The 16,582-nt window shown below is 34.8% G+C and overlaps 1 protein-coding gene across 1 annotated transcript in view; it reads left to right on the top strand.

Moving 5' to 3' along the window:
* Positions 15,375–16,582, top strand: part of LOC109833763 (thermospermine synthase ACAULIS5-like) — a 2,779-nt gene continuing 1,571 nt past the window's right edge. The window contains exons 1-4 of the mRNA XM_020401566.1: positions 15,375–15,807; positions 16,073–16,139; positions 16,245–16,339; positions 16,444–16,546. Of these exons, the coding sequence (XP_020257155.1) occupies positions 15,692–15,807; positions 16,073–16,139; positions 16,245–16,339; positions 16,444–16,546 (381 nt within the window). The 5' untranslated portion in view covers positions 15,375–15,691. The remainder of the gene's footprint in view (positions 15,808–16,072; positions 16,140–16,244; positions 16,340–16,443; positions 16,547–16,582) is intronic.

The raw sequence follows: 16,582 nt of genomic DNA, 5'->3' as shown, positions 1-16,582 counted from the left end.
TTTTATTCATAATCATAGATAGACTTCATTGAAAACCATAAACTAAATATTAATGCTAACTCTAATATAATTTTATATGATAAAAGCATCCATAGAATAAGTATAGGCAAAATGGCCAGATTGGTATATTTTTTCGAGGCTTGGTCACATGTTGGTATATTTTCTTTTAGTTTTGTCAGATTGGTATAATTTTTCAACTCCGGCGGCATATAGGCCTTAAATTTGGCCAGAGTTACTGTTGCAAATTTAGTTACTGTTCTGACCAAAAATCCCATCAGCCCTGATCGGAATAGTAACTCCGGCCAAATTTAAGGCCTATATGATGCCGGAGTTAAAAAAATATACCAATCTGACAAAACTAAAAAAAATATACCAACATATCACCAAGGCTCGAAAAAATATACCAATCTGGCCATTTTACTTATATAACTAAACATATCTAAAAAGATACTTTTTCTCCATAATTTACTTTAGATATTTTCAATAGTTTCTGCGGCTGTGCTCAACACAAATAAAACCACAGTACTAAAGAATCAACAAATCCCTGAATTCATATAAAAATAAAGGTCCATTAAAAGTTTTCTATAGTAGACTTCATGCCTCTTATCAATTTTCTTATTGATTCGAGACTTTCCGAGTACGAAGAAAGACATGGAACTGCTTTATTTACGATCGGAGTGCAAGTATCATGCTCAAAGTCATGACTACATAATCTGCTTGAATAGTTCCAATAATTATGGTACTCGAATAGAATCTTGTCATCAGCGATATGGATTTCTATCCCAGCCCATGATATATATAGCTACACATTTTTGTTTTTCAGACTTTGCATAAAGTAAGAATTTTAATTCTACATGATATATATAGCTACACATTTTTGTTTTTCAGACTTTGCATAAAGTAAGAATTTTAATTCTACAACAAATTGGATTATAATCAAATAAGCTAGTTAATTCTACAACAAATTGGATTATAATCAAATAAGCTAGGCAAAGAAACTTACTGAGATCATTTGAATTCCTTATCAACATTAGCTAACATGCAATAGGAACGAAACCAAAAATTTTATTAATAAATATATAATTATTAATTAAGATTAGATTACAATGTAACATCCAAAAAGTGTCAAGGGTAATAGGATATTTACAATTTGTATTGGATAATTAGGATATATTATGATTAAAATATAATATTCAAAAGAGTTAAGGGTAATATTGATCATGAAATTTTTTTCCGAACTCATAATTTTAAAGAGGGCATGATAGTGGAACAATCATAATAATCTCTGAATAGAATGGGAAATGACATAACATGAGCGATATTAGTCTAACTCTACTATTTACTTTAATATTCTTAGTACCCAAGTTATTTTCTTTTGGTTGGATGAATATGTAGATGACACATTCCTGTCATTCTTAATTACTATAGTTAAAGATTTTTTTATAGGCAAAAAGTTCTCATGGATCAATATGCATAATTTTATAGCTCATTATGTCATAGTTGTTACAGGAGAGATAACGTTCAACAACCTAAAACCATCATCTATAAGTATCTCAAAGAAATGATGATGATACTAAAGTCTAAGGCGAGCAAGAATGTGCAATTGAAGAGTAGGTAGTCACATTATCATCCCGCGGGTAAAGAAAATCATAATAAATTTTAATTTTTGTATGTGTTAAGATTAAAAAGGAAAGACTTAGTTTTATATATAGCTCTTAAACTATGCATATTTGCAAAAATACCCTCAACTCTTAGTATTAACAAAATTGCCCCTAATCATCAATTGTAGAAGAAAAACATATCCCTACCCCTGTCCACAAACCAATTCAGACAAAATTGCCCCTAATCATCAATTGTAGAAGAAAAACATATCCCTACCCCTGTCCACAAACCAATTCATATTAAATCCTAGCTAGTCTTTAATTGTAGAAGAAAAACATATCCCTACCCCTGTCCACAAACCAATTCATATTAAATCCTAGCTAGTCTTTCATTTCAGCTCTAAAATCCTGAATTTACTAATCTCCACATCAATGAAAATTTTGCTCTTTTAGTGGGCTTCAAAGGTAAAGGTCTGACAAACATCAAAATTGGTAACTTTTTCATTTACGTTTCATAAAGACAATAAACACCAAGCATTGTGTCAGTACTACACCTTATTACTTAATGATAACCTAAAACATTACAAATATTCATAGCAAATTATTGCCAATCTTTAATTTTAGTCTTACAACTCCAGATTCACTAATTTTTACATTAGGCAAAATATTATCGTTTTAGGACAAAGTTCCATCAATAAATAGGGTAGAATCAAATATGGTAAACTGCTCAATCAAAAATTCCGATTCAATAAATAAATAAAACTTATAGTTCAAAACAATATACCAGCAAATACCATTATTGCTAAGTACAAAATAGCATACTACCACCGAAAAAGTTAATTATGATTTATAATAGAACTTACAGGATGTTTCATCCCTGGTCCATCAAATTTAGGGTAACCGTCATACTCGCTCGCTGGATCATAACCTAAAACCCGTCCAAATTTCGCAAACAACATATACCAAACATTATAACTAACATAATAAAAAATTATGTGAGTTAACTATTGTTGGCTAAAGATGACATCTAATAATTGCAGCAAATAATTTGAGTTAACTATTGTTGGCTAAAGATGACATCTAATAATTGCAGCAAATAATTTGTAATATGATCACAAAAACTGCAGGATACAATGACATCTAATAATTGCAGCAAATAATTTGTAATATGATCACAAAAACTGCAGGATACAATAGAGAAGAGATATCATATTTTACCTCCGTAAGTAGGGCGATGCATAACACAGAAGGGTGTTGCTGACCGGTCCATTGGCGGGATAGCTTTATTTTTCTTATTCTCAACATTCAATAGAGCATGCTAAATCAACTAAAAGACAAAACTTCAATTAATATCTCAATTTGACTTGCGTACTTTTATTATTTAGGAAAGGATATAACCTAAGAAACAAATAAATTTATAAGAAACCATATTAATCTTAATCACATATTTAACTAATTCGGACCTCAGAAGCATCATGGGTCCTAGTCTTGGGCACCAAAGATAGCTTTTGCAACAAATCAATAGCATCAGTAATTCAAAAAACCTAAAAGAACCCTAATCATCTACTCATCAAAACTCTTGTTTTTTTTCTTATATTGTTTTGAGCACAAAATTAATAAAAACTCTATTCAATGCGTAAAGTCTCTTTTAAATTTAAACAATGACATATAATCAAAAAAATGTCAAATCAATACACAATCAGTAAAAAAATTATGTAAAAGCTTTATAGAAATCATAAGCCCACATCTTAGATTGAATATCTAAACATAAACTCTAAGAAATCCTAAACCAACAAATCCCATCACAAATCTTTCAAGAATAGAACATCCAAAACAAATCAAGATCTAAGAAGCAGTAAAAAAGAAAATGAAAAGGAAAGCATACATTCATTGCAGGAGTGACAACCAAAAATTCGAACGCTAGGAGAAAAAACAGTCGCCGCAAAGAAGTGGAGAAAACTCTTTTGATTCCATAAAAGGAGACAACTCTTTTTAGAGGTGGTGGGGGAGAATTATTTATCTGAAATTGAGGTATTCAATAATTGGTAAAGATAGTTGTGGGTAAATATTAGTGTATAGATTAGGATGAGAATGTAATTAAATTTCTTAATTCCAATATAATCTAAATACAATTTGTTTCCTTATCTTTATACTATGTATATCTACTAAGAATTTATTAATTTCCTAGGCTAATGATGGATTAGTATTAAAAATTCAAATTTGATTAGTGATATGATAGTTCAAACTTTATAGGGGTATTTTTGTCTACCAAAAGATTTTTCCAAACTCGTGCTTTTAAAGGGAGTATGATATATAATGGCATGAACACATTCTATACAGATTCCCTCAAACGAAACAAAGATGGTGAAGAGAACACTTGAATAAAGCCACAACTAAAATTTTCGAATTCAATGGTGTTATATCTTCATCTTCATCATGATGAGTCCTAAATCCCAAAAAATAAAAATAAAAAACTAAACTCGTGATAAAAATTGTTGAGGAAAAATCAAGTCTAATCTAGAATTGATGGGCCTTAAATAAAATTAGGAACCAATTTTAACCTAAAAGTTATAGCTTTTAGATATCTGTCTTAGCTCTTTTAAATCCATCACTTTTTTTTATCATATCTAAATCTAAATGTAGGACTATATTCATGTATTAATAACCTCAACGAAAACAAAAATGATGCTACAATTGGAGCCCATTATATTATATTTACTTTTATTGGGTGTTGTAGATAAGATTTATAACAGCGTGCCTTGGATTTGGTCAGGCCTTGGATTTGGTCAGGCCACCTATAAAGAAAATACAAATAAAAAATAAATATGTTCTTGTTCTTTTTCTTTGCGATTATAATGATCTCCATAGCACGCTCAGCTTCAACTCCCGTCTTCTTTTACCCATGAGTTATCTTTTCACCTATTTTCGTGGACCTCAATCATGAATGGTAATTATGCGTCATCATCATGGGCATGTAGAGGCATCTATATATCCATCACGTATTTTGCCAGTTTCTTTAAAGCATACATAAATATGGTGGCCAAAACTTGAGAACTGACATCCTTAGCATTCGAATAGATAGAAAGTTGGGTAAAAAATGCTAGTGACCTAGAAAAGAAAAGGTGTAGCTTCTTTTGGTAATGCTAAACTCATGGTACTTTGAGGAATACTCTATATCTTATCTTCTCCTGCCTACTGTTTGAGCAGTTAAAAACTTAATGAATCCGATAGAATACAAAATAAAAGAGCTAGGTTTATTCTTAGTTTGCCAAATAACCAACATGACTTAGCCATGTTTTACGCAATCATTAGTGAGATTCGGAGCCTCTCCACTACTAAAAAGTAGTGGACATGACACTATATTTCTTATGACTGTTAATTGATTAAGTAAGATTATGATTTGTTTTGTTGAGGGTAGAACAAGAATAAATGTAATTCATGAGGATATGATACATGTTAATTTTTGAATGGATTATAAGTCTTCATCATCAACCGTTAATTAATCAGCAACTTGTATTAAAAGTCGTGGTCTCTCCACTATTTTTCGATGGTGAAGAGGATCCAAATCTATTATTGGATAAGGAATACTCCAACCTCCAAGGTCTAGTACTAATCTGAATTAGGCAAATATTGAATTTGATAACCTCCCAAACCAGCTTCAGGTTTTATATTGATCTCATGCGGGGAAGAATCATGTTTGGAGGAAAAAAGGGACGATGTCCGTCCAATTTTTTCTAAATTAAAAAAAACTTCTAAATCATGTCACTCTTTGATCCATTCTTTCATTGGATAAAAAAACCCAGTACTTTTTGTTAGACCCTAGATGGAGGAGGGGTGATTAGGGTCTTATGCTAATCTAATCCGATTTTATGCCAATTAAAACTTATTAATGAATTATTCTTGCAAGATAGATATGCAAAATGTTATAAGCAAGAATATGCAATATGAACAAAGATATATATCTTATATGGTAAAATATATGCAAGGATATATAAACAATACAAGGGTAAACAATCTAAACTAAAGATACAATTGTGATAGGGCAATTATAAACAATGCAAACACACAATATGATCACGGAGTTCGGACCTTCCGTTTTACGTCTCTGCTCCCCACTCCCGGGGAGAAATCCACTATCACAGCCGGATTTTCTACGCTCACCCGAATAATGTTTACACCACATAATATCGGTTTTCAACGCTCACCGATCAACGATCACAATCTCACAACATAACTACACTCCATACCCTCTAAGTGTTGGTCTCTAGTCCGTGTTCTTCCTCAAGTGCTCGGATACAGCCTCTCCCTAGGTTCGTCAATCGACGCCACTCCTCTTGGAAGCGACCCCGTCTCTCACCACACACTCCTCTCGGTGTACTAGTTTAATACAAAGTGAATCTCACAATAAGTACAATACAACAAATGATTGTTCTCTAATATGGTTGAGAACACAATGAAGCTCACTCTCAATCGTTACAACTCCCCACAACCCAAATTATACTAAATATGAAAATACAATAAGCTCAATGGTTGTGTGTGTAAACAATGAAAAAATCAATCATAAACTCAATGTAAACCCTAGCTTAATGAAAATGATAAACAACAAATAATTAAAGCAAAGCTAGTATTGAGTTTAGAAATTCTTCTCTGAAACAACAAGATAGAGAGATGGAGATTGAAGCTCAAATGAAGATGATCTCCTCCACTTGTGAAAACTTCTTCACAAACCAAAAACCAAAACTAAACGAAACTTGAACCCTTGTTAAACTTTCTTAAAACATTCTCTTGGATGTTGTTTGGTGAAAAATTTAGAGTAAGTAACATAAAAGAAATTTGATTTGTATTCTCTCAATCTCGATTACAATTGGATTTTCTGATTACAAAAGAGAGGAGAATGATCTGGATTCTTCCCTTTGTTTAATTCTGAGTTCTTCACGGTGGCGATGATATGCCTCCCTCGAATGCTCGCGTCGAGTTTGCTTCTCGTTGACGATCCGAACGTCTTGATTCACTAGAACGATATCTTCTCCTCACGATTTGACATTGTGGAGAACTTGCAAAGCAAGTTTTAGAACTCTGGACGAGTTGATAACTCTGAACGAATTTGAAACTCTATGAAAGAGTTAATTTAACCGAAATCAGTTTATAGCTAAGGATGAAAGCTCTCTGTTGTCGAACGTTACTGAAGGATGAACGTCGATCTCCCCTCGCTGCCAAGCTGAAGATCTCCTCTTCGCTGCCAAGTCCAAGATCCAAAAAGCCAGTCCCAAAAAGAAGCCTTTAACTCAGTTGAGTTTACTCGTTTTTACAGGGGATTAAAGGGGTGTAACCGCCCCTTAAATCAATCCTAAGTGGGGGTATAACCGCCCTTAAATCATGGAAAACGGTTTTAGAACCGTTAAGCTCTTGTTGAATGAGTCAAACAACGCCCAAGTTGGCATTCACGATCCTAACTCCGCGTTTTAGACTGGAGACGCGGAGTTGGGCACCCGCTGAATATTGAAAAATGCGAGAGTCGCCCGCTGGATGTTGAGATGTTGAAAAACGCGAGGGTCGTCCGTGTTTTGTTTGCTGAGGGTTGGAAACGCGGGGGTTGCCCGTGTTTCAAGAACTAAAACGCGAAGGTGAATTTCACGTTTTAGAAGGAGCTAATGATTATAACTTCTTCTGTAGAGCATTGTAAAGACCATTATTGAGTAATCTTTACCTTGGCTGTTTTGGGGTGTGAAAGTCGTCAGATTGTATGTTTCATCATCGGTGTTTGATGGGGATCAGCTATCTATTGTGATTTTTAGATAGCCTACAGATGTTTTAGAACTGAGGATATGTGGGGGTATTTATAGAAACCCCAACGCCAAGAGAAAACAAGGTAAAAAGACCAAAAAACCCAAAACAATACAGTCTGGAAATACAGCTGTTACAGTGTTATGAGTCGACTCAGTACTGTTTATGAGTCGACTCATAAGTAGCCGTTACAGGCTAAAAATCAACTTATGGGTCGACTCATAAAATTCATGAGTCGACTCATCATGCATGGGTCGACTCATGAAGTCATGGGTCGACTCAGCAGAAACAAAACACACTATCCAGCACAGTTTGTGAGTCGACTTATGACAGACATGAGTCGACTCAACCTGATGGGTCGATTCATGATGTTATGAGTTAATTCGTCAGAAACAATATGTAAACTACACAACAGTTTATGAGTCGACTCAACACTGTTCATGAGTTGACTCAAGACATGCACCCTGTCTGTTTTAAACAGAAATATAATTTTTAAACCTCTTTTAAAAATAATAAATAAAATCAGAAAAATGTAAAACTTTTGGAAATGATTGTAAACATGATAATAACCATGTTACAAAAACTGGTTTTTAAAAAGGACCTCCCAAATAAAAAATATCATTATTTTGCAAAATAGTCCAAAACATGAAAATGTGAACACATGAGTTTTAACATTTTAGCTTAACTATGTTTTGAAACATTACAAAATGATTTTGTAGACTTAATAAAAGATGTATATGATTATTGTTAAGTCTAAAAACCGAGAATACAATATTTTCACAAAATTGCATATTTTGCAAACTTTTCAAAAATAATAAATAATATTTCATTGAACTAAATAAAATTGATATTGATGAAATCATTATATGCATATAAGTATGAAACAAGAAATGTATTTTCAATTGTATTCATTGTTTCATATTGAAAACTATAAAACCAAAATATGTATGTATATATATAACTATATATACATAGAAACCAAAACTATAATGTGTGTGTGTGTGTGTGTGTGTGTGTGTGTGTGTACATAAAAACCAATATAATGTGTGTGTGTATATATGATTGAGCTTAAAGTACCAACACACATAATATAACACCTAAACTTTACCCAAGTAATCTTGGTCTTCAATAAGCTTGACTTAGTAAACTTGGATGAAGCATGAACTTGGATCTTCAACTTGAATTGCAAGGCTTCACTCCACGATTCCGCCAACCTCCATTGGATATGATCTTTGTGGCGTAATTCCATCCATCTTCCAACATATTATTTTCCTAGAATAAATATAAAATACAAACACTAGACAAACATTATTAGATGTAAATTGTTTGTACATCATCATCAAAACAAGAAGGCCAACACTTTTATCTCAGAATGGAGTTAGGATGGAGTGATCAAAACAAGACTAAATTACGGTAGGGGTCTTTATTGGCTTAGGGTAACTCAAAATTTTCCAAACTAGTTTCCTTTCAAGATGAGACCTCTTGAGAGAATTGTTTGCTCATTTGTTGTTTAGTCCCATATCAGTTAGGTACAAACTCTTTTGTTTACCTAAACACTATAAATAATATCCAAGAAAGCTAATAAGAATTCTCAAGGGTTTCCGCTTCAACATGGTATCAGAGTCACACTCTCTCCTCTCCCTAATCTTCTAAACCCTAGCCGCTACCCACCAACAACAAACCCTGGGGGGGGAGGGGGGGGGGATACTGTTCATAGGAACAGGATATTGTTCATCCAGTGCTACTGTTCATCAACGGTGTTCATCCCCTATCGAGAAAAAGTGTTAAGCTAATCATTTGGCTTAACCTAGTAAATTTTTAAATACCTTGAGCTAATTATTTAGCTTACCAACTAGATCTTCATAGATCTTAAGCTAATCACTTGGCTCACAAACTAGATTTTCATAGATTTTAAGCTAATCACTTGGCTCACCAATTAAATTTTCATAGATCTTGAGCTAATCATGTGGCTTACAAACTAGATCTTCATAGATCCTGAGATAATCATGTGGCTTACTAATTTGATCTTCATAGATCTAAGCTAATCATTTAACTTCATCTTACGATCAGTCGTTAATAATCTCTTTGAGATAAGCGATAAGTCATTCTCTTAAAAAACAAACTTTGTAGGATGGTTTTATTTGGTGGAGTGCTTACTTATGATGATTATGGTGTGATTACTTGTTGTGGATAGATTATTTAGTAACTACTTATTGATGATTTGATTGTTGAAAAGTAATTTGTTGTTTGGTGAGGTTGATAGTTATTTACCGGATATTACTAGTTGAAGGATCTTATTTACTGTGTTGATGGCGTCTTCTAGTGATTCTGCTATTTTGGTAGACGAGAGAGTTGAGACAAAGACCCATACGGAGGTGCTCTCTAACAAGATCACTGACCAGAAATTGAATAGGTCCAATTACTAGAAGCAACTAGTTTGAGTTTATATTTCAGGTTAGGGAAAAGATCATCAAATGGTCCTTCCGTACCAGTTACTGCCTCCTAAAAATAAGATGACACTGAGTTACTTCATCAAAGTTGGAACAACATAAAACCACAAGTCCTTCAACTAGCAATTCATTGTAATAGAGTGCAACAAGTGTGGAAGTTCTTGAGCAATTGTACTCAGGGCGTTGACATGACAATTGAGCATATGATGTCCTTTATGAGTTATTACGGAGCAAGATGAACGAGCATAGTCAGACTATTGAGGAGCATTATGGCAACTTTATTAGCCTTGCAGAGGAGTTAAGATAGAATTTTTTTCATTATAGTGGATGTTCTGAATATGCAAGGCCAGTGGGATTAACTGATGATATTCACTTTTCTTTGTTTTCTTCCACAATCTTATAATTATGCACAACCACAATTTATTAGGAGCTCTGCAATATGATCCCTAGCAGAGACATATTACTTTTTGAGATCAGCAGTACATGCAACACTAGTAACTATCGCAACAGAGTCTGCCACTAGGTCTACTCTCGCTATACATAGACAGTTGACCAGTCAAGGTCGTGGTCGTAGTAAGGGATGCTTTAGAGTACTTGGGGGATGAATTGATAGTCTACGAGGAGTTGTAGGGGGGTTCATCTGATTCCTATATCTACTGTAATTATTGTAAGGAACTAGATCACATGAAATTTCATTGTCGTTAGCTACCAGGAAAATAATCTCGGAGTGCACATGTTGCTGCATAGAAGAGTCATATAGATGATAATACTCGTCACTAACTTGAGCAATTTTAGCTCCAATTATTTAAGAAGACATAATCATCTCCTCCTACATCTACATTTGCTCAGACAGGTAAACCCACTGCTTGCCTTACATCGTCATCGTCTCGTACTTGGATTATAGATTTAGGAGAAATTGATCATATGACTTGAAACTGAGGTATATTATTCTTTAACATACCTACCACCCCCTTTCCTTTGGTAGTATTGGCTGATGGATCCACTAAACCTATGAAAGGTGTTAGATTTATCAATATTAATATTATTCCACTTTTATCTATGTTATATCTTCCTTGTTTTCTATTTAATCTTTTATCTATCAGTAAGATTACTAAAGCACTAAATTGTACGATAGCATTTCTTCCTACGCAATGTATTTTTTGGGCAATTGGGACAAAGAAGACAATTAGCACTGGACATGAGCGGAATAACATGTACGAGCTGGACTTTGACCCAGCCAAGGTGGTCTGTATTAGCTCTACATTAGCCTTTGATGAACATTATCAGTTTGGTCACCCCCTTCCTTCGATCCTTAAAACTTTAATTTCTGATTTGAATCATGTTGAGTCCTTAGATGTGAGTCATGTCAACTTGAAAAACACCAACGGGTGTCTTACCCAAGTCGCGTCAATAGGAGGGTTAGTAATTCATTTGATTTAGTATATTCTGACGTATGTGGGCCTTGTTCTATTCCATCCAAACTCGATTTTTCAACATTTTATTAGTTTTGTGGATGACTTTTCTCGTATGACTTAGATTTACTTACTGAAAAGTCGTTCTTTGTTTTAAAGCTTTTTTGTATTGAGTCAAAAATCAATTTCATAACATTATTAAAACTTTAAGAACAAATAAAACTAAGAAATATTTTAAAATCTTGTTCACAAATACTTGAAAGAAAATAAAATTTTACATTAGTCGTCTTATACTTACACACCTCAACAAAATGGGGTGGCTGAGCGTAAGAACAAACACTTGCTAAAAAATGCTAGGAACTTGTTATTTTATCGTCAAGTTCCAAAATATTTTTGAGGATGTCATTTTGATAGCCTGCTACCTGATTAATTGATTACCCTCATCTATCTTACAAAACAAAACTCCGATCTTCCTTTTATATCCAGCTGAAGATGTTTTCATTTACCTCATAAGATCTTTGAGTCTCTATGCTTTATTCACAATCATAGTCCTCAATAGATGAAATTATATTCGAAATCTATTAAGGGCATTCTTTGCAGATATTCTACAACTCAAAAAGGATAGAGATGTTATTTCCCGTCCTTGAATCGTTATATTGTTTTCGCTGATGTTTTGTTCTTTGAGAATAAACCAGGACATGTTGCCTTTGATGAGTTCTTATACCGTCCCGATGATTGTGACTACCTTATTGTTCGGGAAACCACTATCAACGTTCCTTCAATAAGTACTATACAAATTGATCCACCATCTAAGTTTGTGGAACCAGTTCAGGTTTATACAAGGCGTACTGCTCCACAACTTCAGCTACCATCCAAATCCACCCAACAACAAGTTAAAGTGTGGCTGTAGAGCCAAGTGCTTAGCCTACTGATGATCTTCCCATCATCCTCCGTAAGGATAAAAGACCTTCTTGAAGTTCCCGATATCCTCTTACACACTATGCCTCCTACTGGTCGTTATCTCCATTATATTATTCTTTCATATCTTCTTTGGATTCTCACCATGTTCCTAATAATTTGTTAGGAGCTGTATCTAACTTAGGTTGGATGGTGACAATGAAAGAAGAGATGACAGCCTTAGAACAGAATGAGACTTCGGATCTCGTTTCACTACTATCAGGAAAGAAAATAGTTGGTTGTAAATGGGTTTATATTGTCAAAGTAAATCTAGATGGCTCTCTAGCTTGCCTCAAAACTCGACTACTTGCAAAGAAATATTCACAGATCTATGGCCTTGATTATATCGATATCTTCTCCCCTATTGCTAAGATGACATCTATCCGTATTCTTATTTCTCTTGCCACCTGCTATCATTGACCACTATATCAATTGGAGAAACTACCAGGTTTTGTTGCTCAGGGGAAGTGTGACAAGGTTTACAGATTAAAAAAAATTCCTCTATGGTTTTTAGCAATCTCTGAGGGCATAGTTTGGACGTTTTGCAACATTTGTCCAGATATTTGGTCTTCACCAAGCTCAAAAAGATCACTTGGTTTTCTAGAGATTTTATGGTGGGAAGCAGATTCTTTTAGTTGTATATATTGACGATATTGTGATCGCCGACGATGATGCACAGGGCATTGATCATGTAAAGAAGTATCTACAACAATAATTTGAAATGAATGACCTTAGATCCTTGAAGTATTTTCTAGTTATTGAGGTGGCTAGATCGAAGAAGATAATTCTCTTATCTCAGAGAAAATATATGCTTGATATGTTGCTAAATGCTGGGATGTTAGAATGCAAGGATATTGACTCACTTATGAATGAAATTGTCAAACTATTACCAAATTAAGGGGAGTTACTGGAGGATACTAAAGAATATAGGCGATTTGTAGGGATGCTAAACCACCTAATAGTCACAACACCAGATATTATATTCTCTATTAATGTAGTTAGTCAGTTTCTCTCGACACCTAGGAAACCTCATATGAAAGTTGTGAAGATGATTCTTAAGTAGGGGTAGGCAACGGATGAGCTGGCTCATCCCGCAAGCCAGGTCGCACGAGCTCAGTGGCGAGACAAGACGGTCTACGTCCTGTAGCGAGACAAGCGTGCCATGTTGTATCACTTGTTCATGGGCTTAGGCCTCAGCCCAACCCACTTGCGGGACAAGATTAAGTGAAGTTGGCCATGACATGTGCCGGCTCGCTCGACCCACCATGTTTTTTTAGATTTTGTAAATGGTTTTTAGTTTTGTAAATAAATTTTAAGCACTATTTAACACTTAAAATTTATATGTAATTAACTAATAATGCAACCATTATAGAAAGAAAAAAATAATTTTATTTAATAAAATTGTTATTTGTATAAAATGACTGAGAGGAACATTACAAAAACAAAAAAATTATGTGGTTCGTAGCAAGCCCTATTCCATGGGCGACAACTAATTGTTCCACTATTTTAAAAATATAGGAATAAATTATAATAAACATTAAACAAATAAAAATAGAGAAAAATATGTCAACTTGTAATAGAGTTCAATCTTCTTCCTTCTCTTTGTCTTCCTCCTCAAAGAAAGCTACACATCCTCAAAAGACCCCTTTAGGTAGCGGAGCCATTGTAGACATCCTCTCGGGCCTAGCTGTCAGCTCTTTTGTGCTCCTGCAGTGATTCAATGTTTATATTATGTATAGGCAAAGATCCAAGGGATGAACTGATGAAATCATGAAGAGGAAAATTTTGTATACGAGACAAAGGGCCAAGTTCAGCGGGCTAGCCTGCTTACATTTAGGCCCAGCTCACTCGCTAGGCTCGGTGGGCTAAGCGAGCTGCTATCCCACTTGTTACTAGAGGTACGACCCGCTATTGTAGCGGACCGAATCAGGTCCGTCTCTCGCCGAGCCGAGCCGAGCTCAAGAGCGAGCTGAACGAGTAGGCTCGTGATCCGACCCGACCCAGTGCCCACGTGGTCTCGTACTTTAAGTAGAAGATCCCCGAAAAGTCACTTAAAGGGCTTCTCTTGATTCTCCACCCACCTCCTGTAGAGGTGGATCAATATCTATTTTAGAGACATGAGAATTCCATTTGTACTTACAAGAATGCTACTTAGGGAAAATAATCTCTTGACTCTCTATTCTTAGGTATCTTAAGAAAACTCAAGGAAAATGAGTACTCTATTCATATTGCGGTCACACGAGAGTTGCAGAATTCTCAGATGCAGATTGGGCAGGATCCCTGAAGGACAGAAGGTCAATTACTGGGTATTGTGTATTTCTTGGAAAAAATCTAGTATCATAGAAGAGTAAGAAACAGAGTGTAGTCTCTCGATCTTCAACTAAGTTTGAATATCAAGCCAGGGCGAATTTGACTTGTGAGTTGATCTGGATTAGAGATATATTAATAGAGATTGATTATTCTCCGGAGTGTCCCATAAGCTTATATAGAGACAACAAGGCCTCCATTCACATAGCTGAGAATCCAGTGGTCCATGAGAGAACAAAACATATAGAGATTGATTGCCACTTGATTCGCGAGAAGATGGAGAAGGGAATCATTAGAATCAATCACATACCATCAGAACATCAACTTGCATACATTCTTACAAACCCTCTCGGGAGAGCATAAGTAAATTTTGTTTGCAATAAGCTTGGCATGTACGATATGTATGCTCAGCTTAAGGGGAAACATGGGGAGAGTTGTTTGCTCATTTGTTGTTTAGTCCCACATCGGTTAGAAACAAACTCTTTTGTTTACTTATACACTATAAATAACATCCAAGAGAGCTAATAAGAGCTCTCGAGGGGTTTCAACTTCGACTGGATCGAAACCTAATCTCGTTGTATTTTGAGAGGTTGACAAATAAGCCTTCGATAACACAATTTTGTGCAAAAATTAACGGGTCTTTGAGATGGGTATAGGCAAGCAGGTACAAGGAGCTCCAAACCCAATTACCCAAACCCATTATCGACTGGTCAGATAAGCAATGAAGATGCATCATCAAAAACATGATGACCATCAAGAATCCAGCTCATCCTCACCCAATCCCCGATATCAACTCCCACGCGCAGTGACCCGAATCAAATCATCCTCAAAAACTGCTCAACTTTTCTCGTGTGATCTCAACAACCCATATAGATCTCTCATTACTTCGAAGAAAATATCTTAGGAATTTGAATATAACCACTATGACATACTATAAGAAGAATACATATATTTAAGTTTCCATTCCAAGAAAAAGTGAGATATATATCATCAAAAGATACACAATCCTCCTCAATTTAAACGCTTGATATCATGGCGACCCCCACTCTTCATCCTCTTTATAATTGAAGCGCATTTCCTTCTTTCTCAACTCAACCCTTCACTAGCTATTTTCTTGCTTACAACTCTACGAGCTAACAGCTTACAGTCTTTATTTAGTTCTTTGCGATCTGTTAAGGAAATGGGTGACATCTCGGCATCGAATTTGAATGGAGGTTATGGGGAGAGTAGGAGGAAGAGCTGTTGGTATGAAGAAGAGATTGAAGAGAACTTGAGATGGTGCTTTGCCCTTAATAGGTAGTTCAATTAGTTTATTCTTTTACATTTGCGTTTATATAAATTCTTACTAATCAGACAGTTGCTGCATAAGTAGCCAGCTCCTGAGTGATGCAAAACATTACAATTATTTCAAAAGCATTTTCTCTTTGGTGTACCAACTGACTAGTGAATATGAATTAAAAAAGAACTGCTTAACGAAGTACGAAAATATATATAAAGGTTCATTTTTTTTCCTATTTATGATCAATGAGCTGACATGCACAGCTTCTGTGAATAACTGCAGTATTTTACACACTGGAGCTAGTCAGTACCAGGACATTGCATTGCTGGACACAAAGCCCTTTGGAAAGGTACTATACAGCACCGAACAGAAGAAATAAATCATGTTATAATATAGATCATTTTATACTTACTTATCTCTGCCTCTGCTTTTTGTTTATTCTAATTAACTGCAGGCTTTAGTTATAGATGGAAAGCTTCAGAGTGCAGAGATTGATGAATTCATATATCATGAGTCCCTAGTTCATCCAGCATTGCTCCGCCACCAAGAGTACAATTCTTTAAGTCATTTAAGATTTATTTTGGTTTTCAGAAAATAGATAAATTAATTAATACAATGCATCTTCCTCTTTATAATTTTAATGTTTGTTTCAGTCCTAAGACTATTTTCATAATGGGAGGAGGAGAGGGATCCACTGCAAGGGAAATTCTAAGGCACAACACTGTAGAAAAAGTTGTCATGTGTGATATTGATGAGGTAACTAATCTTGATATGATTTTTGTTCAATTATAT

This window comes from Asparagus officinalis, chromosome 3 (genome assembly GCF_001876935.1).
Source record: "Asparagus officinalis chromosome 3, Aspof.V1, whole genome shotgun sequence".
NCBI lineage: Eukaryota > Viridiplantae > Streptophyta > Magnoliopsida > Asparagales > Asparagaceae > Asparagus > Asparagus officinalis.
This window is presented reverse-complemented; position numbering and strand designations above follow the sequence as displayed.